Source organism: Filicampus tigris, chromosome 12 (assembly GCF_054856515.1).
Source record: "Filicampus tigris isolate MCC_2025a chromosome 12, RoL_Ftig_1.0, whole genome shotgun sequence".
In the NCBI taxonomy this organism is placed as follows: Eukaryota; Metazoa; Chordata; class Actinopteri; order Syngnathiformes; family Syngnathidae; genus Filicampus; species Filicampus tigris.
In genome coordinates, this window is record NC_141228.1 from 5,336,680 (window position 1) to 5,349,544 (window position 12,865).

The 12,865-nt window shown below is 39.0% G+C and overlaps 1 protein-coding gene across 3 annotated transcripts in view; it reads right to left on the reverse strand.

Annotated features, from left to right (window-relative positions):
- znhit6 (zinc finger HIT-type containing 6) overlaps positions 1-12,865 on the reverse strand; it is a 29,289-nt gene that overhangs the window by 13,121 nt on the left and 3,303 nt on the right. For all 3 annotated transcript variants that reach the window (XM_086048038.1, XM_086048037.1, XM_086048039.1), the window contains exons 3-5: positions 12,583-12,689; positions 8,648-8,733; positions 6,427-6,530 (exon numbers count right to left, since the gene is read on the reverse strand). In XM_086048038.1, coding sequence (XP_085904164.1) covers positions 6,427-6,530; positions 8,648-8,733; positions 12,583-12,689 — 297 coding nt within the window. The remainder of the gene's footprint in view (positions 1-6,426; positions 6,531-8,647; positions 8,734-12,582; positions 12,690-12,865) is intronic.

Below are 12,865 nucleotides of genomic sequence, written 5' to 3' on the forward strand. Positions count from 1 at the left end.
AGATTTGTTGAATCTCTCAAACCGACCTTAATAAATGTGAATTTGCTGTATGCAGGCATCTATTATTTTATTTAGAGAATAATTACAGAATATGAGCTCATACGAGATCATAACGCATTAAAATGAACCAAACAATCTTGTGATAAGATGGTCAGTTTTAGCTGTCAAAGCAAGACAGTTTCACGTTTTCAGGTTAACCAATGAATAATACTGCCTTGTCCAGCTCAAAGTTGAGTAAATGAACTGTTTCCACAGTTTATAGTACAGTAATTGTTATAAAACAATCACACATGCTGCTTACATTTTTGCTTTTGTGCACAACGACTGAAACACTTTTGCACACACTATAGTCAATAGTTTTTTTGTGTGTGTGCGTGTGTGTATTTGTAAGGTAAGACTTATGAATTATGTCCCTGACAGCTCCCCATAGTAAAAAAGAGGTAACTAACAAAGACTGCATATTAACATTCTATTGAATTGCTTAACACTAAAATTACAATTGACTTTTTAATGGCCAGTGGACTAACTATCCATGCAATGCAGCCCAACGGAGGGGCTTAAGCAAGTACACACTGAAGACCAGTCCCAAGCCCGGAGAAATGGAGAGGGTTGCAATAGGAAGGACATCGGTCTTAAAACTTTGCCAACCAATTATGAGCATTCATACAAAATGTCTATATTGGATTAGTCGCAGGTTAACAAAGACCGCCATCGGCAGCATCAACTTTGGCTAATGTGCTTTAAAGATGAAGGAGAATTCCAACATTTTCTCCAGATGCTCATACTGAATTAAAAAAAAAAAAAGAGTCTAGTTTCTACATGGCAACACAGTAAATCAAATGGCAGCTCATGGTTAGGCATGAATAAACAGGTCGGGGGGAATTCTCTACACAACTGTTGGAGAGGTAGGTAGTCAGAGGAATTTAGACGCTTGCTGGCATTGTTTCTTTTTTACTCCGTCAGTGTGTGTCCGCATATATCTGTGGAAGCCTTCATGTGTTTCTACATGCAAGAAAATGAGGGTGGGGCACCAGGTGTGATGCCATTATTCTGTTGTTACGGCAAATGGAAACTATGCAATTCACTGGAAAAGGGGGCTTGGCCCAAAATGTATTCAATCATTCCAAGCAAGGTGCAAAGTGCATACCTGTTGTTCAAAGTATTTTTTTACGCCTGATCAGCTAGCTTGCTAAAATTCCCTGCATTACAGAGCAATGGTCAATTTGAATGAATTTGAATGTGAATAAGTTAATCATTGAGACCTTGTTTAACCCTTTCATGCATAGTGGTCACTACAGTGGACAGCTATTTAAAAGTTGCTTTCGTCTATATTAATTAATCTACATTTTTAAACATATTTTTAACCCTTTCATGCATTAATTATGATTGAATGCTATTATTTAAAATATAAAGATATTTTTTAGATGAATTAATATAGGCTAAAGCAACTTTTAAATAACTGTCCACTGTAGTGACCACTTTGCATGAAATGATTAATTAAAACTATACAAATCCTCAGACTTTTAGCCTTTGAACAATAAATATTCTCAGATTTCTGTAGTCCTCCATGAAAGTAGACATATTAACTTTGTGTCAAAACAAAGTAAAACATTTGTAAACATCTGCTTTTATGTTTTTTCTGACACGTTTCGGACGAATCAGAACCTCAATTAATGGTTGTTTTCTGCACTATCAATTTCAAATACAGGTAGTCGTCAACTGACACATTGGGTTCCGAGAGGGTGTTTGTAAATCGAATTGTTTATAAGTCAAGACACATTAATCATTCTTTAAATTCCATTTTATTAAGTTGAAAAAAAAAACTCAACCTTTGGTTTCAAAATGGACAGTGATCTTAAATTCGACCAGCAAATTAGCGTTGTTGTAAGGTCCAGCTTCTTTCATCTTAGACAGCTGGCTAAGGTAAAGCCCCTCCTTTCCCATCAGCATTTAGAAACAGTCATGCATGCCTTTGTTTCATCTCGGGCTAGATTACTGTAATGCACTTTATTTTGGAGTTGTCCAGTCCTCTCTCAAACGTCTCCAGTCGGTCCAAACGCTACTGCTCGCCTCCTAACTGAAGCTCGGAAGACGGAGCACATAACACCAATTCTGGCCTCCCTTCACTGGCTCCCAGTGCACTTTTGGATTCAATTTAAGATTCTTCTATTTGTTTTTAAGTCATTAAAGAGGAAGTCAACCCAAGCATATTTTTTTCAAGAATATGTCCCTAGCAGGCCCACTAGTTGAAACACAGCATTCTGATTAATTTTGCGTTTGTGGAATATAAGTTAAGCAGCAAAACGCACTCAGTTTTAGCCATCTCTGGGGGCGACCATTTTGTCTTCTGTCGACTGAAAATGACATCACAACTGCTTACAACGACCAATCACAGCTGACCTGTTCTCTGAATCTGAGCTGTGATTGGTCGTTGTGAGCAGTTGTGATGTCATTTTCAGTCGACAGAAGACAAAATGGCCGCCCCCAGAGATGGCTAACACTTATTCCACAAACGCAATATTCATCAGAATGCCCTGTTTCAACTAGTGGGCTTGCATAAAACGCATTCTTGAAAAAAATATGTTTGCGTTGACTTACGCTTTAAATGAGTTCCCTCAACCTTTTATGGCCAATTCCGGTCGTCGATTTTACTGCCGCGCAACTATGAAAAAGACAGCGACAACAATGGATATCGTGCCTGCTACAACACAGGGACTTAGATGACTAGACGATGCATTTAATTGTATTGGGAAAATGATCTGGAAGGTGTCAGCGAAGGTGGTGCCTGCGTGTGTAGGCTTCTTTACACACACATACGTGACATAGCACCCCCCCCCCCCCCCCGCTGCCAAACTAGTTTTATTCGCAGCAGCTGTGTGGTGGATCCCCTCCTCCATGGTGTCAAATAAATTGCCCTAATTACTGAGCTGGGAAAAAGTGTACGTCATTGCAACATGTGACATAACGGAGAGAATGTTCGCAGCGTCCTAGACGCAGCAACAATTTCTGACGTGTGCGAGGCATGTGTTGCAGACCTGTCGCCGACATGTCGCGAAGCACTCTGCGTCCGTCACGTGATGCAATGAGGCAGTTGTCGCCCGTGCCGATGCGGGAGTATAAAGAAGACTTTATTTTAAAGATAAAAATTGAATTGACTTGCCCTTTAATTGTTTCAGATCAAACCAGTTTTAATACGTCAGACAACTCAAGTATATAAAAATGCAGCTTTCTAAATGATTTTATTTATTAAATTAATAATAAATTCACTCTGACTGGAGCGTTTCGCAGCCGAGTGTGAAGCGGTTGGGATGAAAATAAGAATCTCCAAATCTGAGACCATGGTCCTCAGTCTGAAAAGGGTGGAGTGTCCTCTCTAGGTCAGGGATGAGATTCTGCCCCAAGTGGAGGAGTTCAGGTATCTTGAGGTCTTGTTCACGAGTGAGGGCAGGATGGAATGGGAGATCGACAGGCGGATTCGTGCAACGTCTGCTGTGATGCGGACTTTGTATCGGTCTATTGTGGTGAAGAAGGAGCTGAGCCGAAAAGCGAAGCTTTGATTTACTGGTCGATCTACGTTCCTACCCTCACCTATAGTCATGAGCTGTGGGTCGTGACTGAAAGAACAAGATCTCGGATACAAGCGGCCGAAATGGGTTTCCTCCCCAGGGTGTCCGGGCTCTCCCTTAGAGATAGGGTGAGAAACTCGTTCATCCAGGAGGGACTCAGAGTCGAGCCGCTGCTCCTCCGCATTGAGAGGAGCTAGATGAGGTGGCTTGGGCATCTGATTAGAATGCCTTCTGGATGCCTCCCTGGTGAGGTGTTCCGGGCATGTCCCACAGGCAGGAGGCCCCGAGTATGACCCAGGACACGCTGTAGAGACTATGTCTCCCGGCTGGCCTGGGAACGCCTTGGGATCCCTCCGGAAGAGCTGGAAGATGTGGCTGAGGTAAGTCCTGGCTTCGCTACTGAAGCTGTTGCCACAGCTACACGACCTCAGATCCACGACTGCTCAGTTTGGCTGGCCGGCCAGGTCGAGTAAGAGTTGTTGACTTTCCAAACTTCTTCCATTTGAGGATTATGGAGGCCACTGTGCTCTTAGGAACCTTGAGTGCTGCAGAAATTCTCTTGTAACCATGGCCAGATCTGTGCCTTGCCACAATTCTGGCTCTGATCACCTTGGATAGTTCCTTCGACCTCATAATTCTCATTTTCTCTGACATGCACTGTGAGCTGTAAGGTCTGGCATAGACAGGTGTCTGCATTTCCTAATCAAGTCCAATCAGTTTAATTAAACACAGCTGGACTCCAATAAAGGAGCAGAACCATCTCAAGGAGGATCAGAAGAAATCATGTGAATTAAATATGAAGGTCATTACAAAGGGTCTGAGTACTTATGACCATATGATATTGCAGTTTTTCTTTTTTCATAAATTTGCAAAAATTTCTACATTTCTGTTTTTTATTCTGTCAATTTTTACATTTGTTTTTTCTGTCAAGATGGGGTGCTGAGTGTACATTAATGAGAAATAAAATGAACTTTTTTGATTTTGGCAAATGGCTGCAATGACACAGAAAGCGAAAAATTTCAAGAAGTCTGAATACTTTCTGCACTCACTGTATGTAATTAATGCAACGTCATTATCTTAAATTAGGACCACCCAAAAAAATTGTGTTTGCTTTGACCGTCCACCATTATGACTCGAAAGAATTCCGGAACATCCTCCGCGGGCTTACGACACCGTCCCGTGTATATTCTGATGCATTTCATTGGTTAAGAGACAGAGAATTGGATTAATAAAAAAAGAAAATGACGTATATGCTCTCCAGGCTTTAAGGGTAGAAAGACGCAACAGCGCTCCCGGCTCGAGTGGTAGAAACACAGTTATGCGCTCCCGGCCTTAATGGGTTCATAAATAACATTACTTGAAGGTAAAACTTTCAGGTTTCACCAATTGATTGAAGCCTAAATATTGACTGTGACAGATTATGTCAATATTTTTAAGTTTATCTAGTGTTTTCTTCTTTCAGAGCTCTGTGGCTCCACAAGCTTTTAAGGTTTCTTAATATGTACATTTTTGTATCAGTCGTTTGTGTGGTCATGTAAGCACTGCTGCTGGAAATGACTGGACCTCAAACTGATTCATGGGAAGATAGTAAGTAATTAAAAAAAAAAACTAAATAGAATTACTGTATTTTCCGGGCTATAAGCCGATACTTTATTCCTAGATTTTGAACCGTGCGGCTTACATACGTAAAGGTGCGGCTGGCTATTCTGTGGATTTTTGTTCCACCGCTAGGGGCACTCTAACCGGAATTACAATCAAAATGAAGAAAAAAAAACAATGCAAAGAAGAATATCCTACTTTTTCTTTAGCAAATAGAACACGGACGACAAATTACAAACAATTATTTTCAAATCCTCGCCACTTCATCATGGAACCCACACAAAGAACTTCGTATGATGTGAGTTTTAAACTGAAGGCCATTGATCTTGTTATCCATGAAGGAAACCGCACTGCTGCACACAAGCTTAGCATCAATGAATCTATGGTGACGGAGGTAGCAGCGGGAAGTGAAATGAAGATAAGTACTGGTTATTTTGTCTTGGTTCTGTTCCGTTTTAATCAGCAAAGTTGCTGTCGTGTTAAAAGGCGTTAGGAAAGAATCTGTTCAGGTACATACATGTACATTACAGTTCAAAATCGTTCTGTAAATGCAGCAAATATCTAACTTCAACATAGAAGAAGACAACTTCATGGTTTTCAGCGAAGTTGATTAAAGTCAGTTGTGATTTCAAACACAGGAGAAATGAAAATAAGTACTGGTTGTTTCTCTTGGTTCTGTTCCGTTTTAATCAGCAAAGTTGCTGCCAGGTTAAAAGGTGTTAGGAAAGAATCTGTTCAGGTACATAAATGTACATTACAGTTAAAAATTGTTCATTAAATGCAGTAAATATCTAACTTTTCAACATAGATAGGTGTGGCTTATAACCTGGTGCGGCTTACATATCTTTTTTTCATTCTTTTTTTTTTTTCAAAAATAGAGTGGATGCAACTTATACAAAGGTGCAGTTTATAGTCCAGGAAATACGGTACATACAGTTCATATAACAGGGCGGGGCTTAGCAAGACTGTTACGATGTGGTTATCTTGATTAATTTCTTATTTACCACTATGACTTTGCAACCCTTCTTTTCACAGTCCAGCCATTTTAAGAAAGGTTGGCGACAATGATGATAGTTTCTTATACAGATGTAAATCAGAACTAATCATACATTTGATTGTGTGATGGTTAAAAAAATACATAAATGTGTGGTGTTAGGCCCCAGCACATACCCTCAAAAATAATGTAAGTAGTGCACAGTGATGTGTGTCATATTCTTCTGTATAAAAAGAATGTTATCCTTAAGTGTGTCTGCATTCTTACCTAAAACTGAAGATGGTGGAGTTTTCCTTACTCTTGGTGAAAGTCCTGGGGAGGGTTCTCAATGTGATGTTAATCTTTCTGGCATTTACTACCAACTTCTTTGCCTGAACAACAAGGGTGTGTATTAGAGATTAATGCACAGTTATTGCACACAGTATAAGTTACAGATGTGGTCAACACTACAGGGAGAAAACACAGAAGTATTAGTATATATGTTGTAGGAGCGTACACGTACACACACACACACAGACACACACACAAAGATGTCACAGCAGACAGATTGTGACAAAACCACTGTTAGATAGGATAGGATATGGTTAATAGGATAAATGAGAAAGCCACAAGGAGATTTTGTTGGGACCAAATGTTGGCTGACATTTCAGTTCAGTGGAAAAGACAGTGTGGGTGGAGGTAGCCTTCTTAGACAAATATGTCTAAATACCAAACATCTGTTCTGCATCAATAAACTTGACTGTTAAACTTTCAGTGCCTTGATGGTATAAAAAGGGCAAAACACTTAACTTTCCTGTGCTCATTTAACTTCCATGGCTTCAGATTGGCAGGCAATGAGAGATGCTGAAATAGTCGTATTAAAAAGATAGAGCAAGGCAAGCCTATTACCAGATTACTGCATTTCCAATGGTCTGGAAGCCAACCATCCAAGAATCTGTTATTCTGGATCAGTGAAAAAAATATAAATGTATACCCATGCATTTTTAGGCCCAGTACAACTCTTTCTTCTTGTGAACATTGTTTAAAGTGACAGTCAACCAAAACACTTTTTTTTTTTTTTTTTTCAAGAATATGTTCTATGCAGGCCCACTAGTTGAAACATGGCATTCTGATTAATGTTGCGTTGTGGAATATGAGTTAAGCAGCAAAATCCACCCATTTTTAGACATCTCAGGGGGTGGCCATTTTGTCACTTTTGTTGACTGAAAATTACATCTTAGTTACTCAGGGCGCAGCTAAGGACCAACCACAGCTCACATGTTTTCTGAAGCTGAGCCATGATTGGTCATTATCTTAGCCCTGAGCAACTGTGATGTCATTTTCAGTTGTCAGAAGTGACAAAATGGCTGCGCCCTTGAGGGGGTTGAAAGTGTCTTTTTGGCATACCCAACTACTGGCGAGGAGAAATTTCTACTAGACAATCTGATTTTTTTTTACCAGACTATACAGTAATATAAAATTGTCATTTGTTAGAATTACTTTTTCATATGTTGGTCTGTCTAAATTGATCCTCAATCAAAGCAATCACATTTTGTCTCTTCACAATATTTTATTAAAAGCTTCTGCACCAGACAGATAGGATGGACTTTCCTTTTTTTTTTTGGCCACCGGTCTTCATAAATTACTAAAGGAATACAAAAAACAATCACATTTGGTGAGTAAAACAGCTTAATTTCACCCCCTGGACATGTTTTAGCTCTCTGTATGTCGGCTACTGAAAGTTTACGACTGGGATGGGAGGAGCTTTATACTAATTTCATTGACAATATAGTGTAGTGAACTGGTGAACAACATCATCACCCATCGTTCTTGACAGAAGTCGTGGAACAAATTTGCATGGTTGTCCTTCAAATGTTTGGACAAATTTGCCATATTGCCTCCCTTCGCGAGGGACTTTGTAGCACCGCTTGCACTGCGGTGCTTCTGTGTTCAGTGCCTCGCCTTTGTCATTCGGTTTGAACCCGAAGTACTTTCACACCGTACTTCGTTCGGGTCCCCGTTTTATCAACGAGTACGGGCTTTTCTGCAGCTGTTATCTCTTTTCCTCGTTGTCTTCCACCTGCTTTGTCTGCGCAACTTCACTTTCTCTCTCTGCCTGTGAGCATGTAAGGAGGTGGAGGTGCGTGGGCAACTGAGTCACACTCGCTGTGCTTAATTTAAAGAGACAGGTTCCAATTTACCAATTCAATCACATTCCATAAAATGAAATAAAAGTACCGTTTGGTTTTAAATGCGGGTATAGTACCGTTTTAAAAACTCTAGTATTGTGGTACAATACTGGTACTGGTATACCGTGCAACCCTTCTTTTCACAGTCCAGCCATTCAATCCCAGGAACTTATTTTTTATATATATTTTTTTAATTTTCAAAGGTTAGAGTAAAAGAGGGTCTGAAAATGTCTGGCAGAGAATGAGTTAAGCATCTAAAGTGCAATGCCAAATGGAATTTAGCTCAATAGATAATGCCCAAGATAACAAAAATGGCTTACGTTCATCGAAGCATGACGAAAACGAATGAGATCGTCTCTCTGGGCACCACCAGCAAACCTTCCTGTATCTTCCAGAAACCTGTAGTCTACAGATGAGAACAGCATAAAGCTACTTAGTTAATAGAAAACAATTTGTTCAGATAATTAATACAAAATCATATATAATAGACATTGACAATTAAAGACTACCACAAGGTTCAGTTCTTGGACCCAGACAGTAGGTGTGGAATTATGAGCATGTGAATATTGTAGTGTAAACACTAGGAATAGATCAATTATCGGCTGGGACAACTACCGGCGCAGATATTCGTCATTTTGACAAATATCTTCTTTTTTTTTTTTTTTGAAATAAAAAAATTATTTGAAAAAAAATTTAATTAAAAAGGCCAATATGAGATCAATTTAAAACTGTTAACTTCAGGGACCTATTTATTTAAAATTTCAGTAAACTGTAGCCTAGAGGTGCTGCTGATGTTGGGAATTCTCTGCACCTTTTTGTTTAAATTAAAACAAAGATAAGTGAAAGTTTAACATTTCAGTTATTTTGAAATTTTGGAAAACTATTTCCTATAGAAAACTATGGGGAGCTATTGACTTGTTGAAGTTTTCATTTAAGTTATTCAGCCATACTGCTGACACTGGGAGCTTCCTGAACTTTTTGTTAGAGTGTCAAAACAAAAGATGCCTAATGCAAATGTAAATGTTGTTCAATAAACATTTGCTTAATGAACAAGTCAACTCAAACATATTTTTTTCAAGAATATGTTTTATGCAGGCCCACTCCTTGAAACATTCATTCTGATTAATATTATGTTTAACAGGCTTGGCCAGTCATACGCCCCTATTGGCTCAGGAGCCAAAGTTCCATGGTCTTCTATGTAGTTCTCAACGGTGTGTTCGGCTGACTGATTTATCGGACCTTTTATTGGTTACTAGGGATGTCACAATATCCGTAACATCGTGATATTGCAATATTAAAATCGCCACGATATCATCGTAGTCATGTCACGATATTAGTAGCAACAAATCTGTTTAAAAGCCCAGGTTGTTTTCCATTTGTGCAGTTACAGCACCCTCTGGTGGTTAGTTTATTAGTGCAGTTTAAGATTCACAATGTGTGAGTGCATTAGCAAGTAAGTGCCTTTGCACTGCTGAGCCAATCGGAGTGAATGACTGGCCAAGCCTATTTCTTTGTGAATGCTGTTATGTAAAAAACAGAACACTGTGATTTTTTTTTACAATATCGTGAGCTTTTTCTGTATCGCCAACCTCTTCACAATATCACGATAAAATTATCATAGTGTGAGGTTCATATCGTGACATTATTGTATTGTGACATTTGGATATCTTGCCATCCCTATTGGTTAGAACATAGTCTTGTTCATGTGAGCAATAATCTGTTTAATTTGGTTGTGTGGGTGTGTGTATGGTTTCTGTGGAACCGGAAATACCAATGCAAAGAAAAGAAACGAGCAGTTTAGAATCGCGGACTTTATTTTCATGGTATTTACATCTAGATGTGTGTTAAAAAAAACTCAGGACAGAGGACCTTTGTTTGAACACACCGGCTTTTCAAGTGAGAAAAATTATTGGAGCATAGTTGCTCAGGTGTTGTCTTTTAGATTGAGTGCTTAAACTTTATATAGTGCTTGTTTTGGGATTTGGATTTCACCTGTAAAAATTACATTTGCTATTCAGAAAACATGAGGACCAGAGAGCTGTTTATGGGAGAAAACAAACTATTTTGAAGAGTGAAAATCTATCAGAGTTATTGCACAAACATAGCCAATACTAGGGCTGCATGATTAATAGAAATCTAATCGACATCTAGGTTTGACCCAGTGCAATAACCTAATCACTAAACAGTGCTGTTTTATACAGTGATAGACATATTAGCCAACCAGATTTGTCGATGCTTGGGACTTAATGGCGCTGGCCAATCAGTTTTGTTGGCATATACAAGTTATCAGTAGTCTGCATTCCGGTGCCTGCAGTCAGCACAGCGCAACCATAACATACTCAACGTGCACCTCGAGTTTTGCGGTGATTGCCGGGTACCGAAGTGCATGTAATGGAAGAAGGAACTTCTGCCGCTAGAGACGAGGAGAGGGAGAAGCTTGTGACAATGAATTTAATGTATTTTATAGACGGTAGGAAGTAAGAAGAAGAAATGATGTCTATTTGCGTCATGACGTCACACATGTAAACAGGTTATCACAAATGTTTCAAAAAAAGGAAATTTGACCTTAAAGGGAAATCAACCCAAACATACCTTTTTCAAGAATATGTTCCCAGCAGGCCCACTAGTTGAAACACGGCATTCTGATTAATAGTGCTTTTGTGCAATATGAGTTTAAGCAGCAAAATCCACCCATTTTTAGCCACCTCTGGGGGCGGCCATTTGACTGAAAATGACATTACAACTACCCAGGGCTCAGGGAACGACCAATCACAGCTCGCCTGTTTTCTAGTGCTGAGCCGTGATTGGTCGTTACCTGAGCACTGGGTAGTTGTGATATCATTTTCAGTCGAGAGAAGTGACAAAATGGCCGCCCCCAGAGATTGCTAAAAACGAGTGGATTAACTCTTATTCCACAAATGCAATATTTATCAGAATGCCTTGTTTCAACTAGTGGGCTTACATAAAACATATTCTTGAAAACAATATGTTTTGGGTTGATTTCCAAGAGTTAAGTCGAATATTGACTGCATGTAAACATATTCATTTGGGAATGTCCTGAAAAAGAAAAACGACTGGGGTACTGAGCAACAGACATCAAACAGGTCAGCCAAGAGTAACAACTGCAGTTGATGACAGAAACATTCTGAGAGCTCTGAAGAAACACCAAAAGACAACTGTGACATCTCTGCCAACCTCCACAGGGCACGGGTTAAGGTATCACAATCCACTGTTTGAAGAAGACTTTGAGAGATGAAATACAGTACAGAGATGAGCTACAACATTTTGGAACAAAGCTTTATGGACTGATGAGATTAACCTCTACCAAAGTGATGGAAAGGCCAAAGTATGGCGAAGGAAAAGATGTTCTTATAATCCTTATTATCCAAAATAAACAAGATCACCCGTGAAGCATGGTGTAGATAATGTCATGGCTTAAATAAGTTTTTCTTCTTCCCACTCCTTTTCGAGTGTTAATGATTTGATTTGAATATCGAACCTGATTATTCTGCTTTAAGTATTGCTCAAGTCTTTTTTGTTTGTTGTTTGTTTGTTTTTTGTATGCATGTCACACATGTTTTCTAAGTAATTTTGCTCGAAACAAATAAAAAAAGAAAGAAAGAAAGGAAGACATTTCTTCAGTTGCTGTGCTAGTGTATTCACCAGGCAGGTGCGTAGGGGTGGAGAAGCTCAGAAGTTCATTCAACAATGTCTGTTCCAGTACTTTTGCTCACTTGAAAAGTGGGTGGCTTCAAACAAAACATGCTCTGTCCTGAGTTGTTTAACACTAGGGCTGCACACAAAAAATATCAATATCACGATAATGGCCTATGCAATATGCACATTGCAAAGGTATGCAATCATTTTCTTATGGAACTTTTCTTTTTTTTTGTTAATGGAAAATGTATACATCCATACATTAAACAATATTAAAATACATGTAGAGATGTGTGCAGCAGATTTAGCAGGAAGATAATTTCCTTCTGTAGTCCATCTATCATTAGATTTCCCTTGTCGCTAATGAGGGAATGCTGTACTTTCTTTGTTTACGCTAAGTAATATGCTCGCACCGATCTGGATTTCTTCTTTCATTCACTTCATTTAATTTCACTCACTGTAATTTTAAGGAAACATACTACATTGGGATACATATCATTATCGGGACATCAAATTAGCTGTATCAGGACATACATTTTGGTCCATATCGTTCACATCAAATACACTGTATGAATCTTGGGAATAAGAACATGCTTACCACTGAGTAGAGTCATTTCATCAAATTGAGAGAGGTTCACGAAGGCGGTTTTGTTTCTAACACCACTGCATCTTGATTCTTCCTTGTGTTTCTTCGAACAAAGCAAACTTCAAGGCACAGAGACAAAATCTGTTTCACAACTTAGTGACTGGTAAACATATTTACAAGTTTGAATGTGCGTGTCTCCTCCTATTACGCATTCAGCCAATTTCTCATTAAAGTTAAGACTGTTTTAGTGTTCTTATGCCTGTGTTAAGTATGACAACTATGTTAACATGTTATT